The 18,515-nt window shown below is 42.5% G+C and overlaps 1 protein-coding gene across 2 annotated transcripts in view; it reads left to right on the forward strand.

Annotated features, from left to right (window-relative positions):
* vwa8 (von Willebrand factor A domain containing 8) overlaps positions 1–17,270 on the forward strand; it is a 501,727-nt gene extending 484,457 nt beyond the window's left edge. For both annotated transcript variants that reach the window (XM_073046008.1, XM_073046009.1), the window contains exons 44-45: positions 6,295–6,533; positions 16,003–17,270. In XM_073046008.1, the coding sequence (XP_072902109.1) occupies positions 6,295–6,533; positions 16,003–16,111 (348 nt within the window). In that variant the 3' untranslated portion in view covers positions 16,112–17,270. The remainder of the gene's footprint in view (positions 1–6,294; positions 6,534–16,002) is intronic.
* Positions 17,271–18,515: the final 1,245 nt, after the last annotated feature.

Below are 18,515 nucleotides of genomic sequence, written 5' to 3' on the forward strand. Positions count from 1 at the left end.
GCATGTCCGCCTGCACCCCTTAACCAACTCATCAACTGCAGGGACACCCACCTTGGACTCTTACTCTGGGAATAGAGGAGGACTGTAGCCAAACTGACATTTAAAGGGTGACATCCCAGTGGAGGAGTGTAAAAGATTATGTGCAAACTCTGCCCTAGTAAGACAGTCACTCCATGTAGTCAAGTTTCCTGAACCCAAACACCTTGGGGATCCTTCCAAATCTTCATTCACTCTCTCTGTTTGCCCATTGGTTTGTGGGTGGAACTCAGAGGATAGGCTAACTGCATCCCCAACAAGTTGACAAAAGGCCTTCCAGAATTTGGATTTGAATTGTGGACCATGGTCTGAGACAATATCCCAGGGAAACCATGTATCCAGAAGATAGTTCATAACATAAAATTGGCCTTCACCGAAGCTGGGAGAGGGACAAAGTGGCTTGCCTTTGAGAATTGGTTCACCACAACCATAATAACAGTATTCCCCTCAGATGGAGCAAGAAAAGTGATGAAATGCATCGAAATATGAGACCAGGGACAAGTGGGAATAGGTAAAGGTTGTAAGAGATCTTGGGGTAGTGATCTAGGTTCCTTATTCGGGCATACACATTGCATGTCAAAGCATAGTCCTTAATGCCCTTGGTTATGCCTAGCCACCAGCATTGCTTCTTAACGAATTCTAATGTATGTGAAATTCCCGGGTGCCTGACCACGTCAGAGGCATGTCCCCAATTCAATACCATGGAGCGAACCAGGTCAGAGACGAAGATGGAGCCAGGAGACCCATTGCCTGGATCGACCTCATGTTGTTCCTGGGCCTTTCACACAATAGAATTGATCTCCCATCTAATAGGAGCCATCAGCCTTGAACTGGGAAAAATAGTCTCTGGTACTTCTTTCTTGTCGGGTGTATCAAACTGTCTAGAGAGTATGTCCGGTTTCTGATTCTTGGAACCAGGTCTGTAAGTTATAATAAAATTAAACTAATTGAAAAACAATGACCAACGTGCCTGCCAGGAGTTCATAAGCACATCTAAGCACATAAGCACATATATCTAAGATATAAGCACATCTGCGAGAAGTAGACAGACAGGGTCATAAAGGGATGATTTACCCTCTTCTACCAATGTCTTCATTCTTCAAGCACAGCAAGCAACTCCCTGTTGCCAATGTCATAGTTCCTCTTGGCAGGAGAGAGATGTTTGGAAAAGATAGCACACGGATGTAATTTCTGGTCAGAGGTGGTTCATTGAGAGAGCATTCTGAGGTATCAACCTCCCACTACAAAAGGTAGGTTCAGATCAAGGGCTGTGGTAAATCTGTTTTAAGGTCACAGAAAGTGGTTTCTGCCTCTGGAATACAATGCACAGACCTTGAGGTTGGTAAGTGGAGCTGCAATAGAACTGAAGTTGTGAATGAAGCAACAATAGAAATTGGCAAACCCTAAAAAGTGTTGGAGCTGTTTAATCAACATAGGTTGTGGCCAATTCTGTACAGCATGTGTCTTGTCAGGGTCCATCTGTAATCCCCTTTGGAAGTGGCAAATCCAAGGAAAGAAACTTGGACTTCCTGAAGCAATTGATAAAAAATAAGAATATCATTCAAATAAACAAATACAAAGTGGTTGAGCATTTCTCAGAGTACATCATTGATGGAATTTTGAAAGACTGCTCAAGCGTTCACTAAGCCAAATGGCATCACCAAATACTCATCATGACCAGTGGGAGTGTCGAAAGCCGTCTTCAATTCATCTCCCTTTCGAATCCAGTTAAGGTTGTAGGCATTCCAGAGATCAAGATTCATGAAGATCATTGCTGTCTGTAATAGTCCAAATGCCATATTCATTAGAGGGTTACCGGTTCTTAATAGTAAACTTATTTTGACCCCTGTAAGCAATACATGGTCTCACTTTGCCATCCTTCTTAGATACAAGAAAGAATCCTATTTCAGTAGATGAAGTGGACAGTCAAATAAACCCAGATGCCAATGCCTCCTTAATATACTCTTTCATAGCTTGTCTCTCTGGAACGTATAAGGAATAGAACCTTTCCTGGGAAGGACAAGTACCTGGTAGCAAGTCAATAGTGCAGTCATAGTCTCAACGTGGAGGAAACGTTGTGGTTCTGTTCTTGCTAGGTACATCCAGCAAGTCTGAATATTCTGGAGGCACGCTAGACAACTCAGTTGACTTAGAGTCCAGTTCTGAGGAGTCGGAAGGCAACTAAAGACATACAACCGATGACTCCACAGCAGATATCTTGGAACATCATGCTGGCACTTCAGAAAATTGGATTGGTATCTCGGAAACTTTAAAAAGACAATTATTCAGGCTTAAGGTTGACCAACCCCAAGTGATGCCAGAAGACCAATTAATACATGGATTATGGAAAAGTAACCACAGGTAGCCAAGGATTAGGGGAATATGTGGAGAGTGAATAAGGTGGAATCATCTTCTTGTGTATACCAATCAGTAACTGAGAGGAACAGGAAGATAATAAATGTGTCCAAGTCCCAACAGTCTCCCGTCCAGGGCCAGAGCAGTGAGTGGCTGGTTGAGACATAATTAAGGAACTTGGATCCTCTCAGCCAGCCCAAGATCTAAAAAATTCCAGGACGAACCAAAGACTACCAAGGGGATGTTGATGTCCCCCTCCCCCCCCCCCCCCAAGATATTTTGGAAGGTAACATCACTCTGGAATTTGTCAAACCTGGAGAGGGATGAGAGACGGTCACAGTTTCCTCCTCAGTGGAAGTTCTCCCAACAACTTGAGACCAAGATGCTTGAAAGTGGCCAGCCCTACCACAGTATAAGCAGCTTCTCTGCTTTATGTCTCTCTCACTCTTCTGGGCAGAGCCAGGTTCTTCCCAATTGCACAGGCTCCTCTGGGGAAAACTGCAAGGATCTGGGTTGAGTCTCATTGTGGAATTAGAGGAAGCATTGGGTGATTTCAAGAGCCAGCTCACTGGGTGAACTCGCTACACCACTCTGTCCTTCTCTTGGACATGCAATTATCAATTCTAATAATCGTATCCATAAGCTCCTCCAAACCTTCTACTGGTTCCGTGGTCACTAGGACATCCTTAAGTTGGTTACTTAATCTTCACTGAAAAAGGGCAACCGATGCCTCCATGTCTCACCCCTCTCTGCCGCCAAGGTCCAGAACTCAATTGAATAGTCGGCAATGGATCGAGACCCCTTACACAAATGGAGGAGTCTATTAGCTGCCTCTGGATCCCCGGCAGGGTGAAAGAAACCCCTCCTCATAGTTCTTAAAAATAAATTGTTATCAAAACACATGGCAGAGTGCTTCTCCAATAAGGCCATAGCCCATGAAAGGGCCCTAACCAAAGGAAGGGAAATAAAGTAAGCTGCCTCACTTCTGTCCAAGGGGAACTTAGCAGGTGTAACTCAAAAGCTAGAGAACACTGAATTAAGAAACCACAGCAAGAGTCGGGGTTTCCATTGTACCGCTCCAGGGTCAGCAGGTTAATTGATCCCTCACGGTAGTTCTGGGCAAATGTAGAAGGACGCACAGGCAAATGCTCTGAACCAAAGTCCATCCCCAAAGAACATATATCTCACCTACCAGTTTCAGAGCCTTTCTGCAATAATGCTAGTATCTCCTGGAGTCAATGTTCATGCCATTCAACTGCCTTTCCTTGGTAGGCCAATGCCCCATGTAATGAATCAAGGCTTCACTGGGTCCATGATGGCTTCATCCTGCTGTAACAAGACCGTCAAGCATACGAACCCGGGGTAGAGTAAACTCATGACTTGAAGGTAGAGAGTAACAACAAGGATTTATTCGAAGAAAAGTACCAGAGTTATTTAAAATAACAGAATAGTTGCTGACTATTTAATTGAGTTCTGGACCTTGGTGGCAGAGAGCAGGTGGAACGTGGAGGCATTAGTTCCCTGTTTCAACAAGGATTAAATGACCAACTCAAGGATATTCTAGCGACCAAGGACCCATTGGAGTATTTGAAGGAGCTTATGGATATGACTATTAAATTAACAAATGACTCAGAGTGTACTTACTAGAAAAGGCTAGAGTACGCAGAACCCAAGTTCAGGTTTCAACATTGAACACTAGTCGTGATGAACTTAAATAGTGCGTTTAATACAGGAATCCCATGCATATCAAAGTCAATAAACTAAAAACAGGACACACAAGAAACCTGCACTGAAAAAACAAGCAGCACAAAAAACACATGGACAGCTTAACGACTACGCCAGTCATTAACAAGCTTTAGTTAAAACAAATCAGTGATGTTCAGGTGCATCAGAGCACTGAGGCCTTATGCTCTCCATCACCCTGCGCTGGTCCGAAGAGTTCATGACATACTGCTTGGGGAAAGTAACTGTTTTTGAGGCTAGTGGTCCTGCTGTGAATAGCCTCCTCCTTGATGGAAATGGAAGAAACAGTTCATGAGCTGGGTGGGTGAGATCCTTTATGATATTACTGGTCTTTTTTCTGTACCTTTCTGTATATATGCCCTTGATGGTATATATGTCCATTGAAGTGTTGTGGAATTTTAATTACCCGTTGTGGAGCCTTCCTGCCTGCCACAGTACATTTTTCATACGACGCAGTGATGCAGCACCGTTGGTCCTGCTATTCTTTAATGTTCCCTAGGAACCTATCATTTATGGTGTATATCCTAGCTCCATTAGTGCTCCCAAAATGCATCACCTCACATTTAGCAGGATGAAACTCTTTCTGCCATTTCTAGGCCCATTTCATCATCACATCAATGTCTGTAGCCTAAGACTATTCTCCAGACTATTAACAACTTCATCAATATTCATGTCAACTGCAAATTTCCTCTTTATCCACATCCAAATCATTCTACAGTTTCATAATTACAAAAGCCAGGGATCCTGCACCAGTCCTGATCCTCTTGATCATTACTATCTGTGACTCTCTAGAGTCATACAGCATGAAAGCAGGCCCTTCAGCCCTACTAGTCCATGCTGACCGAGATGTCTATCCAACCTAATTCCACTTGACAGTGCTTGTCTCATAGCCTACCAAACCTTTCCTATCCATGTACCTGTATAATTGCATGTCCAACTATCTTTTAGAAGTTGTTATTGTACCTGGCTCAACTGCTTCCTCTGGCAGTCCATTCCACGTACATACCACCCTCTGTGTAAAACAATTTGTCCCTCAAGTTTCTCTAAATGTTCCCCTCTTATCTGAAACCTATGCCCTCTGGTTCTTGATATTCCAACCCTGGGAAAAGGACATGAGTAGCTTTACTGTCTCTATGGTTATCACAATTTTATACACCTCTATAAAATCACCTCTTGGTCTTTGCTCAGATGGCAAAAGTCATAGCTGCCCATCTTCTCCCTATAAATTGGTCCCTCAAGTCTTGTTAATGTCCTTATAAATCTTTTCTGAACTCTTTTCAATTGAATGACATCTCTCCTATATCAGGACAATCAAAACTGAACACAGTACTAAAGTGCAGCTACACCAGCAGCTTGTTACAACTGCTTCCTGACTTCCCAGGTTCTATAGTTAGTGCCCCGATTGATGAAGACCAGCATACCAAAAGCCTTCTTCACCACCCTGTGTACCTGTGATTCTACTTTCAGGGAACCATGTACCTGAACTCCAAAGTTCCTTTGTTCTAGGACCCTGACATTCAATCTGGATTTGACTTTGCAAAATGCAACAGCTTACATTTAAGTGAATCAAAACCCAATTGCCATTCCTTGGCCCACTTATTCAGTTGAATAAAATCATACCATTTCTCATTTGCACTCAAACTCCCAATTCCTGCTGACACGCTTGCAATGATAGATAGATAGATACTTTATTCATCCCCATGGGGAAATTCAACTTTTTTTCCAATGTCCCATACACTCGTTGTAGCAAAACTAATTACATACAATACTTAACTCAGTAAAAAAAAAAAATATGATATGCATCTAAATCACTATCTCAAAAAGCATTAATAATAGCTTTTAAAAAGTTCTTAAGTCCTGGCGGTAGAATTGTAAAGCCTAATGGCATTGGGGAGTATTGACCTCTTCATCCTGTTTGAGGAGCATTGCATCGATAGTCACCCACTCTGTGCTATCAGCCGGTATTTCTCTGTGATTCCCAATCATGTCAAAGTTGTAATAACAATTCGCATGCTCAGTTATTGACAGGAAATACTGCTGAGAGATTACTACAAGAGTGTAGCAGCCCTATCTATGTCAGAGGTGTACCTTCCACTTTGGAGTACATTTGTGTAAGTGTGTGAGAGAGATCTGTTACTGATAAATGTCTTTCTATTTTAGATAATGTATGCCCATGCCCAGTTTTGTATGAGTGGAGACCACACTCTCGAAGGAACAGAACACGCCATCCAAGAGATTGCCAAAGAAGAGGCAGATGAACATTTTGTCATTGTGCTGAGTGATGCTAACTTGGAGCGGTACGGCATAAGCTCCACAAGGTTTGCCCGGGCTTTGACCTGCAATCCTCAAGTTAATGCCTTTGCCATTTTCATTGGATCCCTGGGCGACCAAGCTGAAAGGTATTTACCCTACATTTGTGAAGCTTGCTTGCTTTGTCTCAGTATTTTTCATATCTTCACCAAATATTTAATCTATCTTTGAAGATCATTTTCAAGTCCCACTCCAGAGACCTGAGCTCAGACCTCAGACAAATACTTCAGTGTGGGCTGAGGAGATGCTCCACTGATAGAGGTGTTCATTTTTCAGATATGATATTAAATCTAGGACTAACTTAGTGTTTGTTTGACTCTTCAGAAATTTCAAGTCAAATTGAGTTTATTGTCACATGCACAGGTATGGTGAGGTATAGGTGCAATTAAAAACTTACTTGCAGAAACGTCACTGTCAGGTAGATTCAAGCATCAACATATAGGTTATAAATTCTGTATAAATTATACAAGACAGTGTTGGAAAAAAGACTGCAAAATAAGACATTAAAGCAAAAGAAAACACAGTCAAATCCATGGTTGTGCAGAAGGTGCTTCGTGGTGTTCCATTGCTGAGGTGGGATTGGGAGAGTGCAGCTCAGTTGTAAAAGCTGATGGTTGTAACTGTTCCTACTAATACCAGACTCCACCAGTCTCTGTCACCATTTCCACTCTTCCCTTTTCCACCCTTCCTCACTTGGACCCACAGCCCATGGAGTATTTTTTTCAAAGTGTACAACTGTTGTAACAATAAGAAGCACACTATAATTCCACTTTATGTATATCTCCCCAGGACAGTTGCACTGTAGGGGGAGTGAAGTGGAGGCCACTGTACCAAAGTGGAGGAGATTCACCAGGATGGAGAGGAGCGGAGGATGGGTGAAGGCAGATCTAATGGAGATGTACAAACTTATGAGAGACATAGGCAGTGTGAATAATGACCCCCACCCCATATCAGTGGTGTCTAAAACTAGAGAACTTGGGTTTAATATATGGAGCAGGAGGCAGAAGGAGTATCTGGGGAAGTTTTTTTTTTCCATCCAGAGGGTGGTTAGATTCTAGTATGCACTGTCCAAGAGTGTGGTGGAGGTAGAGACTCTCACAACCTTTAAGAAATATCATAATTTTGTATACCTTTATCAAATCTCCCCTACACTCTAGGGAATAAAGTCCTAACCTATTCAACTTTTCCCTGTAACTCTGGTGCTCAAGTTCCAGAAACACCCTTGTAAATTTTCCCTACACTCTTTCAATTTTATTTACATCTTTCCTATAGATTAGTGACCAGAACTGCACACAATACTCCAAATTAGGTCTCATCAACATCTTATTCAGCTTTAACATAACCATAACAGCATAAGATATAGGAGCAGAAATAGGTCATTTGGCCATCGAATCTTCTCCACCATTTCATCATGAGTGATCAAATTTTCCTCTCATCCCCAATCTCCTGACTTCCCTCACCGAATCCCTTCATGGCCTGACCAACCAAGAATCTATCAACCTCTGCCTTAAATATACATTAAAACTTGGCCTCCACAGCTGCCTGTGGCAAAAACTTCCACAGATTCACCACTTTCTGGCTAAGGAAATCCCTCATCGTGTTTGTTCTAAAAGGACGCCCCTGCGTTCTGAGTCTTTGGTCTTAGACTCTCCCACCATAGGAAACATCCTCTCCACACCCACTCTATCAAGGCCTTTTACCGTTTGCTAGGTTTCAATGAAATCACCCCGCATTCTAATGAATACAAGCCCAGAGCTCTTGACAAGCCATTTAATCCTGGAATCATTTTCATAAACTTCCTTTGAACCCTCTCCAGTTTCAGCACATCCTTTCTAACACAAGGTGCCCAAAACTGCTCACAATACTCCAAGTGAGGCCTCACCAGTGCTTTGTAAAGTCTCAACATTACATTCTTGTTTTTATATTCTAGTCCTCTTGAAATGAATGCTAACATTGCATTTGCCTTCCTCACCATAGATTCAACCCATAAATTAACCTTTAGCGAGTCCTGCACAAAGATTCCCAAGTCCCTTTGCACCTCACTACTTTTTCTCTCCATTTAGAAGATTGTCAGCCCTTTCATTTCTTCTACCAAACTACATGACCCTACACTTCCCGACACTGTATTCCATCTGCCGTTTCTTTGCCCAACCTCCTAATTTGTCTAAGTCCTTCTGTAGCTCTCTACTTCCTCAAAACAACCCGCCCCTCCACCTATCTTCATATCTTCTGCAAACTTTGCAAAAAAGCCATCAATTCCATCATCCAAATCCAGGATCCTCTGTAAGCAAGTCTGTACGTGTCTTTGCATGTGTGCATGGATTTCCTTCAGGTGGTCCGGCTTCCTTCCACAATACAAATATATACCAGTTAGTAGGTTAATTAGTCATTGTAAATTGTCCCATGATTAGACTCGGGTTAAATCAGTGAGGCTCAAAGTGTCAGAAAGGCCTGTTGCATGCTGTATCTCTAAATAAAAAAATAAAGACCCCAAATCCCGTACTGAACACTTTGATTTATGAAGGCCAATGTGCCAAAAGCTTTCTTTATGACCCTATCTACCTGTGACACCACTCTCAAGGAATTACAGATCTGTTTTCCCAGATTCCGCTGATCTACCACACTCTGCAGTGCCCTACCACTCACCGTGCAAGTCCTACCCTGGTTTGTCTTCCCTAAGTGAACACCTTACACTGGCTTGCATTAAATTCCAATGGCCATTTTTCAGCTCGTGTAGATGCTGCAGCAAACTTTGAAAGCCTCTCTCGCTATCCACTGCACCCCCAATCTTGATGTCATCTGCAAATTTGCTGATCCAATTTACCATATTATCATCCAGATCACTGATTTAGATGACAAATAACAATGGACTCAGCACCAATCCCTGCTGCACACCACTAGTCACATGCCAGTCAGAGAGGCAAACATCTACTGCCATTCTCTGTCCTCTCCCACAAAGCCAATGTCAAATCCAATTTACTACCTCATCTTGAAAGCCAAACGATTGAAGCTTCTTGACCAACCTCCCATGCAAGACCTTGTCAAAGCTCTTGCTAAAGTCCATGTAAACAACATCCTTTCCCTTTTCCTCATCAATTTTCCTGCTAACTTCCTCACAATTTTCTGTAAGATTGGTTAGACGTGACCTGCCACACAAAAGCAATGTTGACTATCCCTAATTAATCCCTGTCTATCCTGTCTGTCTTAGAATACCTTCCAGTAACTTACCATTATTGATGTCAGGCTTACCAGCCTATAAATTTAGAGCCTTTCTTAATCAACAGAACAACATTAGCTATCCTCCAATCCTTTGTCGCTTCACCCGTGGCTACGGACATTTTAAATACCTCTGCTAGGGCCCCTGCTATTTCTGCATTAGCCTCCCTCAAGATGTAAGGAAAACCCTTTGTCAGGCCTTGAGTATTTAGCCACCATAATTTATTCAAGACAGAAAACATCTCCTTCTGTGTAAACCATATACAGTCTATGACCTCACTACTATTGTGCCTCACTTCTAGAGACTGTGTTCATCGCCCAAGTACAGATACGAAACATCAATGTAATATTTCCGCCATCTCTTTCGGCTTCTGATCTCCAAATGGACCAGATTTGTCCATTGCTATCTTTTTGCTCATAATATATCTGAGGAATACCTTAGGATTCTCCTTCACCTTGTCTGCTAAAGCAACCTCTTACCTTCTTTTAACCCTCCTGATTTCCTTCTTGTCTTCTCTTGCATTTCTTGTACTCCTCAAGTACCTCATTTGTTCTTTCCTGCCCATACCGGCTATGCACCACCTCCTTCTCAACCAAGGCCTCAATAACTCTCAAAAACCTAGGTTCCTTAAACCTGTTATCCTTGCTTCTTATTCTGACAGGAACATACAAACACTGTACTCTGAAAATTTCATCTTTGAAGGCCTCCCCCTTACCAAGCACACCTTTGCCAGTAAACAACCTGTCATAATCCAGACATGCCAGATCCATACTGATGCCATTAAAATTGACCTTTATCCAATTTAGAATCTCATCCAGAACACCAGACCAATACTTCTCCATAATAATTATTTGGAAATTAATAAAATTGTGATCACTAAATCCAAAGTGTTGTTTTTTAAACAAAATAAACTTTATTTATAATGAAAAAATATTTACATAAACCATTCAATAGCTTTTCATTCTTTACATTTATAGTTAATGCTTTCCATACTGTTCTTTTACATTCATACACATCAAGATCCAGTATTGCACTCCCTCTAGTTGGGACTTCTATATATTGATTAAGGAAACTTTCCTGAACACATATGAGAAACTCTATCCCATCCAACCCATTTATAGTAGGAGAGTCCCAGTGAACTGTCTGCAATCTCTCAACAAATTTGTTCCTCTGAATCCTGCTGACTATTAAGTGGTCTATAATATAATCCCATTAATCTGGTTGTACCTTCCTTATTCCTCAGTTCCAACCATATAACAATTATAGCACGGAAACAGGCCATCTCGGCCCTTCTAGTCTGTGCCGAACGCTTACTCTCACCTAGTCCCACTGACCCACACTCAACCCATAACCTTCCATTCCTTTCCTGTCCATATACCTGTCCAATTTTACTTTAAATGACAATACCGAACCTGCCTCTACCACTTCTACTGGAAGCTCGATCCACACAGCTACCACTCTCTGAGTAAAGAAATTCCCCCTCGTGTTACCCTTAAATTTTTGCCCCCTAACTCTCAACTCATGTCCTCTTGTTTGAATCTCCCCTACTCTCAATGGAAAAAGCCTATCCACATCAACTCTATCTATCCCCCTCATAATTTTAAATACCTCTATCAAGTCCCCCCTCAACCTTCTACGCTCCAGAGAATAAAGATCTAACTTGTTCAACCTTTCCCTGTAACTTAGGTGCTGAAACCCAGGTAACAGTCTAGTAAATCTTCCCTGTACTCTCTCTATTTTGTTGACATCTTTCCTATAATTCAGTGACCAGAATCCCATCTATCCCATCCAACCCATTTATAGTAGGAGAGTCCCAGTGAACTGTCTGCAATCTCTCAACAAATTTGTTCCTCTGAATCCTGCTGACTATTAGGTGGTCTATAATATAATCCCATTAATCTGGTTGTACCTTCCTTATTCCTCAGTTCCAACTATATATCCTCAGTAGGCGAGTCCTCCAGTCTGTCTTCACTTGAGCACTGCAGTGACATTTTCCCTGATTAGTAATGCCATCTCTCCTCCTTTATTCCCTCCCTCTCTATCATGTTTAAAGCAGTGGAACCTCAGAACATTGAGCTGCCAGTGCTGCCCTCCTGCAACCAAGGTCTCATTCATGGCTACAGTGCCATAATTCCACATGCTGATCCATGCATTCACCCTTCCTACAATACACCTTACATTGATATAGATGCACTCTGAACATTATTTAAGATACCACGGTAGTTGTTGTAGGCCTCCGTTAGTCTCGATAGACCATGGATTTGCGCCTTGGAAAATTTCCAGGGCGCAAGCCTGGGCAAGGTTTTATGGAAGACCGGCAGTTGCCCAAGCTGCAAGTCTCCCCTCTCCACGCCACCGATGTTATTCAAGGGAAGGGCATTAGGACGCATACAGCTTGGCACCGGTGTCGTCGCAGAGCAATGTGTGGTTAAGTGCCTTGCTCAAGGACACAACACGCAGCCCCAGCCAAGGCTCAATCTAGCAACCTTCAAATCACTAGAGGAATGCCTTAACCACTTGGCCACACACCACGGTAGTATAGCAGTTACTATAATGCCTCAACTCTGCCCAATGCTATTGCAGCTCATGGCATTCTGGAATATGGAATTCATTCCAGTGCTGTCTGTAAGGAGTTTGTTCCCCTCCTCCACCACTCTCCTTCATCTGGTGGAACTGGTCCTTACATTTAACAATTTCTCTTTCAGCTCCTCCCACCTTCTCCAAATCCAAGGTGTAGCCATGGGCAGCCACATAGGCCCCAGCTATGCCTGCCTTTTCAATGGCTATATGGAACAGTCCATGTTCCAAGCCTTCCCTAGTAATGCTCCCAATTCTTTCTGCACTACATTGACGACTGCATTGGTACTGCTTCATGCACCCATGTTGAGCTCGTCAATTCCATCAACGTTGCCTCCAACTTCCACTCTGCCTTTAAATTCACCTGGTCCATTTCTGACACCCCTCTCCCCTTTCTCGATCTCTGTCTCCATCTCTGAAGATAAACTGTTGACTGATATCTTTTATAACATACCGATTCCCATGACTATCTTGACAATACTTTTTCCCATCATGTCTGCTGTAAAAATGCCACTCCCTTTTCTCAATTCCTTTGACTCCACTGCATATGTTCCCAGAATGAGGCTTTCCATACATCAGAGATGTCCTCCTCCTCCTTCAAAGAATGGGGTTTCCCTTCTTCCAGCATTGATGCTCTTCCTGTTCCTGGACAAAGACACTAACATCACCTGCCCTCCACCTTAACAAGATCTGAGTTCTTCTTGTCCTAGTCTACCACTCCCTATGTCCAACACATCATTCTCCACAGCTTCCACTATCTTCAAAGCAATCATACCAGCAAACATATCCTTGCCTCCTTCCCACAACTCTCCACAGATTCCCTTGTCCATTCGTCCTTCCCCAGTTATCTCCCTCCTGGCATTTATCCCTGCAAGTGTTACAAGTACTACACCTGCCTATTCACCTCCTCCCTCACCTCCATTCAGGGACCCAAACAGGCCTTCCAGGTGAGGCAACACTTCGCCTTGAACCTGTTGGGATTGTCTACTACATCCACTGCTCCGGATGCAACCTCCTCTACATTAGAGAGACCCAACATAGATTGGGGATTGCGTTGTCAAACACCTCCACTCCATTCACAAAAAGCAAGATTTCCCAGTGGCCAACCATTTTAATTCCAGTCCCATTTCCTTTCCGACATGTCAGTCCATGGCCTCCTCTTCTGCCACGATGAGGCACTTTCAGGTTGGAGAAGCAACACCTCATATTCTGTCTCAGTAACCTCCAAACTAATGGCATAAACATCGATTTCTCCACCTTCCAATTTTCCCCCTCCCTCTTTTTGAATTCTCCACTCTAGCCTCTTATCTCTTCTCTTCGTTGCCTATCACTTCACCCTGGTGCCTCCTCCTCCTTCCCTTCCTCCCATCACTACTGCTTCATCAGGTCAGAACAATGGCATCTGCTTGACCTGCATGTCTTTTGTGCTTTAGGATAAGGAATTCCAGATGATGGGAGATCTTACTGAAAGACACAAGATCCTAAACGGGCACAAGAGGGTAGATGTTTCCCCAAGTCTCAACAAAAGAATATAGTTATAATATGGGATGGTTATTTTAATCTGAGATGTTTGGGAATTTTCCCTTACAGGGAGTGGTGAATCTCTAGAATTCTCTATCCTAGAGGGGTGTGGTGGTTGGATCCCCGGAAACTGCCACAGAACAGGAGTTGGGGCCTGGGGTAGATCAACTATGATCATACTGACTGGTGGGGCAGGATGAGCAGCCCACTCCTGCCCGTTTTCTTGTGCTCTTCTGTCCAAATCAGAACAAGAGGCTTGCCTTAGAATTCAAGGTAGATAATCAGGGAGGTTCCAGGAGGCATTTATGTACGTATGGGCAAGAGAAAGACTGAGTTTAGACAATATTTCACAACAGAGATGGATAAGTTTCTTATCAAGGAAACTTATTGAGATTAATGGGACTAAGGTCAGTAGATGGAGCTAAACTTTTGATGATCTATTACCCAATTAAATTTTGGAACAGAGGTGGGATACTGATTGGTCTTCCCTTTTCCTAAGTCCCCAAGTGCAGGTATTGGAAGCCCATTTCTCTGCACTTTCTTCATACTTTCAGAGAAAGATCCATAAGATATGGGAGCAGAATTAGGCCATTTGGTCCATCGAGTCTGCTCCACCATTTCATCACGGCTGATCCAATTTTCCACTCAGCCCCAATCTCCTGCCTTCTCCCTGTATCCCTCCATGCCCTGACTAATAAGATGCTGAAATTAAACCTGTGTGCAAACTGTACACTGGTGTGACTGCAGCTCAGTGACACTCATGGTTAAGTAGGTTCTTGGATTTTGTTTTTGTACAGCACAGGAACAGGCCTTCAGTTCACATTAAACCAAATCCCTTCTGCCTGTACATGTTCAAGGAAGGTACTAAGGGAGGTTCCAGGAGGCATTTCTACACACATGTTCATGTGTCCATATAAATGCCACTATTGTATCTACTGCTATTACATCTGGTAGCTCATAGTGGGGTCAGCTGAGATCATCGGGGTCTCTCTTCCCGCTATTACAGACATTTATACCACACGCTGCACCCACAAAGCAAACAGCATTATGAAGGACCCCACGCACCCCTCACACAAACTCTTCTCCCTCCTGCCATCTGACAAAAGGTACTGAAGCATTCGGGCTCTCACGACCAGACTGTGAAACAGCTTCTTCCCCCCAAGCCATCAGACTCCCCAATACTCAGAGTCCAGACTGACATCTACGTCATTTATTATTATATTGTAATTTGTCCTGTACTGTGCCAATTGTCTTGTTTATTTATTATTGTACTGCCCTGCACTGTTCTGTGCACTTTATGTAGTCCTGTGCAGGTCTGTAGTCTAGTGCAGTTTTTATGTTGTTTTACGTAGTCTAGTGTAGCCTTGTGCTGTCTCACATAGTCTAGTGTAGTTTTTTGTGTTGTTTCATGTAGCGCTAGGGTTCTGGAGGAACTTTGTTTAGTTTTTACTGTGTATTGTACCAGCAGTTTATGGTCGAAATGACAATAAACTTGATTTGACTCTCATAATTTTACAAACCTTTATCAGGTCTCCGATGCTCCAGAAAAAGCAACCCAAGTTTGTCCAACCTTCCCTTATAAAATCTTGCCCTCTAATCTAGTCAGCATCCTGGTGAACCTTTCCCAACCTCCATATCCTTTTAATAATGGGGCTCCCAGAATAGCGTACAAAGCTCCAAGTGTGGTCTAGTTGAAGTTTTATAGTGCTACAACATGACTTCCTAATTTCTTATTCTCAAGTTCATAGGCAGTGTCACACATTCATGACTAAACGTGCAGAATCTTCATTTAAATAAACTATAAAGTGATACCAAAAGAAAAGGTTAAATTGCAATTTGTAACCTGGATATCTTGGTTCATCAATGCCGTTAAATGCATGGTGTTTCTGGAGTGTACAATTATGCACAGTTACCAGTCTGAGATCCCTACATACAATGGTCTTTGTATCGTGCTTTAATTTCCTTTCTAAGAGCTGCCACTTGGCGCTCTGTGTGTTGAACCATGGTGACTGGCTTCTGAATGCAAAGAGTGCAGAAACAGAGCTCTTATGTTGAAAGGAAGCCAACATTTAGCCTCTGAGTGCTTCCTCTCACTGCCGTTGTCCATTGCCTGGATAACATACAGAATAATGGCATGCATTATTAGGTTGTACAATAACCCACAAAATCCTTCCTTTCTGAAAAGAAAACCCTCAAAGCTTTCCACTCTTTAATTTGCAATGTTAATTTGCCTTGAATTGCAGGCTCCAACAGACTCTGCCGGCTGGAAGGTCCTTTGTTGCCATGGACACCAAACAAATCCCACAGATTCTGCAGCAGATCTTCACATCCACTCTGCTGTCAACAACCTAGGGTAGGAGTGAGGTGCAGCCAGGAGATGGTGGGAAAAGAAACACATGATTAATTTATCTTCATTTGCAGGACATCGCCAGGACCCATACAATGAAACTGACGCCCCTTCCAACACATTTAGCTGTTCATACCCTGTAGTTTGGAACAGAGACATGATGAGTGTCTGTAAACAAGCAGCTTTTCCACTCAAGGGCTCTCGGACAAACTATGTAATGTCTTTTAATTGTCTCTTTGTAAACTTACAAACTAATTGTTAAATTGTATATATGCAATAGAGTTATGTTAAGCCCATAGATAATCAGTGGAGAAGTGGTTTTATATGTTCCAAAACCAAGTATTAATGGTGATTATTCATTATAAAGCAGCAAGAAGTGTTTAGAAATCGGAGCAAGATGTGGATCCCATAGCAAGTAGAAAACTTCTGATGCTTCTGACATATTCATGGACCTGGAGAATTATAGTCACTTCCCCTGTAGTGATCTCTCAGCAGTGGTATTGATGTGGTTGTGAGAGGGAATAAGTTATAGGGAACTGAGGGATAGAATTGCTCGGAAGGTCTGCATAGACTCAGTGGGCTGAATGGCTTTTTTTAAATGGTGTGAGGAAGTACAAAAGCAGTCTCACTGCTGAGTCACTGCAGTGCTGAATGGAGTTACTGCTTAAAGTTACGCAGTCAAAATGTTGAGGGCAAATGCAACATGTTGCAGAAAAGTCCTTGCAATTGGACCTGGTCTCTTACTGGAAGGAAACAGGAGTTCAGAGTGCAGCTCTGAGATGAGAATAATGTCAAAGAGAACCAGTTGGCATTCACCCAGATGCTCAGAGTCTTCCTAATATCTCTTTCTGACTAACTAGTTAAAGCTAACTGATCAATCGGTTCCTCACCTCGCAGATTTTGTTTTCACATCCATATACAGGAGGACTCTTGTCAAATGGCCTCAGGTATCATTCATGGGATGAGTCTTGGTCAGAACGTGCCCACCTGTTATCACAGTGAATCAAATTTGTTCAATGCCTGAAAACAACCATCTTCACTGTATGTAATTAATCTGTAAAGAAAAGCAGGATGTAATTTAGATACTAATTGTGATTTCACAAATAATATATTGGTTAAATTGTGACTTAATTCATGGTGTGTTAATAAACAACTTGAACTTTATTTTATCTCTGAAAGAATATTCAGTTCATTCACCCTGGGAGTTTTGATCATCTCACGTGCAATGTAAACTGTGAAATTGGCAGCCAAGTTTGACCCAATGTCAAGCAGTTGACATACATGGAACTCTGTGGGTCAGCCATGCCTCAAATGGTGGTATTCTCGACTCTCCATCCAGAACCCCAAGCACAGAAATACAGTTTGTCACTCCTGTACAGTGCAGAGAGTGCTGGGTGTCACAAATGCTGTCTTTTGGATCAGATGACACACTGAGACACTGTCTCTGCCTTTGGTGGGTATAAAAAGATCTTCCAGCTCTATTTCAGAAGCCATAGTACTTTCCTCTGGTATCCTAACTATTGTGTTGCCCTTATTCAATACTGCTAAAGCAGGTTCCCAGTGTATTAACAATACTGTGACCACACTTCAAAAGTACATCAAATTTCTTAAAGATTCAGCAGGTCAGACAGCATCTGCAAAGTGAGAAACCGAGTTAGTATTTCAGGTCAATGCCCCTTCTTCAGAATTAAAAAATATTACAAAGGAAACAAATTGTGTAGGAGGGAGAAGAGTGAAGAGCAGTAAGGAATTGTTTTTAAAAAGTACTTAACAGGCAGTGAAGCACTTTGGAATCATTTGAATTTGTGAAGAAAGCAAATTTTGGTTTCTGTCATAGGAATATAAAACTATAGCACTTACTCAGACAGATTTGTACAACTCCCCATCTTCTGCTTTGCCCTGATTTCCTGTTCCTTTAGTGTTCTCCATTTTCATAGCTTTATGTTATTCTCAAACAATATGCTTCTTCTGCCATTATAATTGCTTAGTAGATTGAATGCCATGCAAGAAAATCAATCAATCCAATCTTCCCCTTCAACATTTTAATTGGTTTGTTATGTTTGCCTCTACCAAGATGGTGGGGTGGAAATATATCTCTAGCAAAGGAGGTGTAAGCCTCTGCTAGCCTACAGGTCACCCTTGGGCGAATTGTAGCACCAGCTTAGCCCCCCTGATCAGGGTCACATGAAGCCATGGGAGGTGATGGATGGTCGTACGAGCAGCTGGTGCATATCACAAGTCCTGGTTATGTGACCGCTGATGCCAGGCAGACAATCTCTAAAGAGTATTGATAGTAGCTCGGGTCACCGTCTTGGAAAGACACCGCCCAGAAGGCAATGGTAAACCACTTATGTAGAAAAATTTGCTAAGAACAATTATGGTCATACGACACGTTACATGTGTTGGTTT

This window comes from Hemitrygon akajei, chromosome 5 (genome assembly GCF_048418815.1).
Source record: "Hemitrygon akajei chromosome 5, sHemAka1.3, whole genome shotgun sequence".
Lineage (NCBI taxonomy): Eukaryota > Metazoa > Chordata > Chondrichthyes > Myliobatiformes > Dasyatidae > Hemitrygon > Hemitrygon akajei.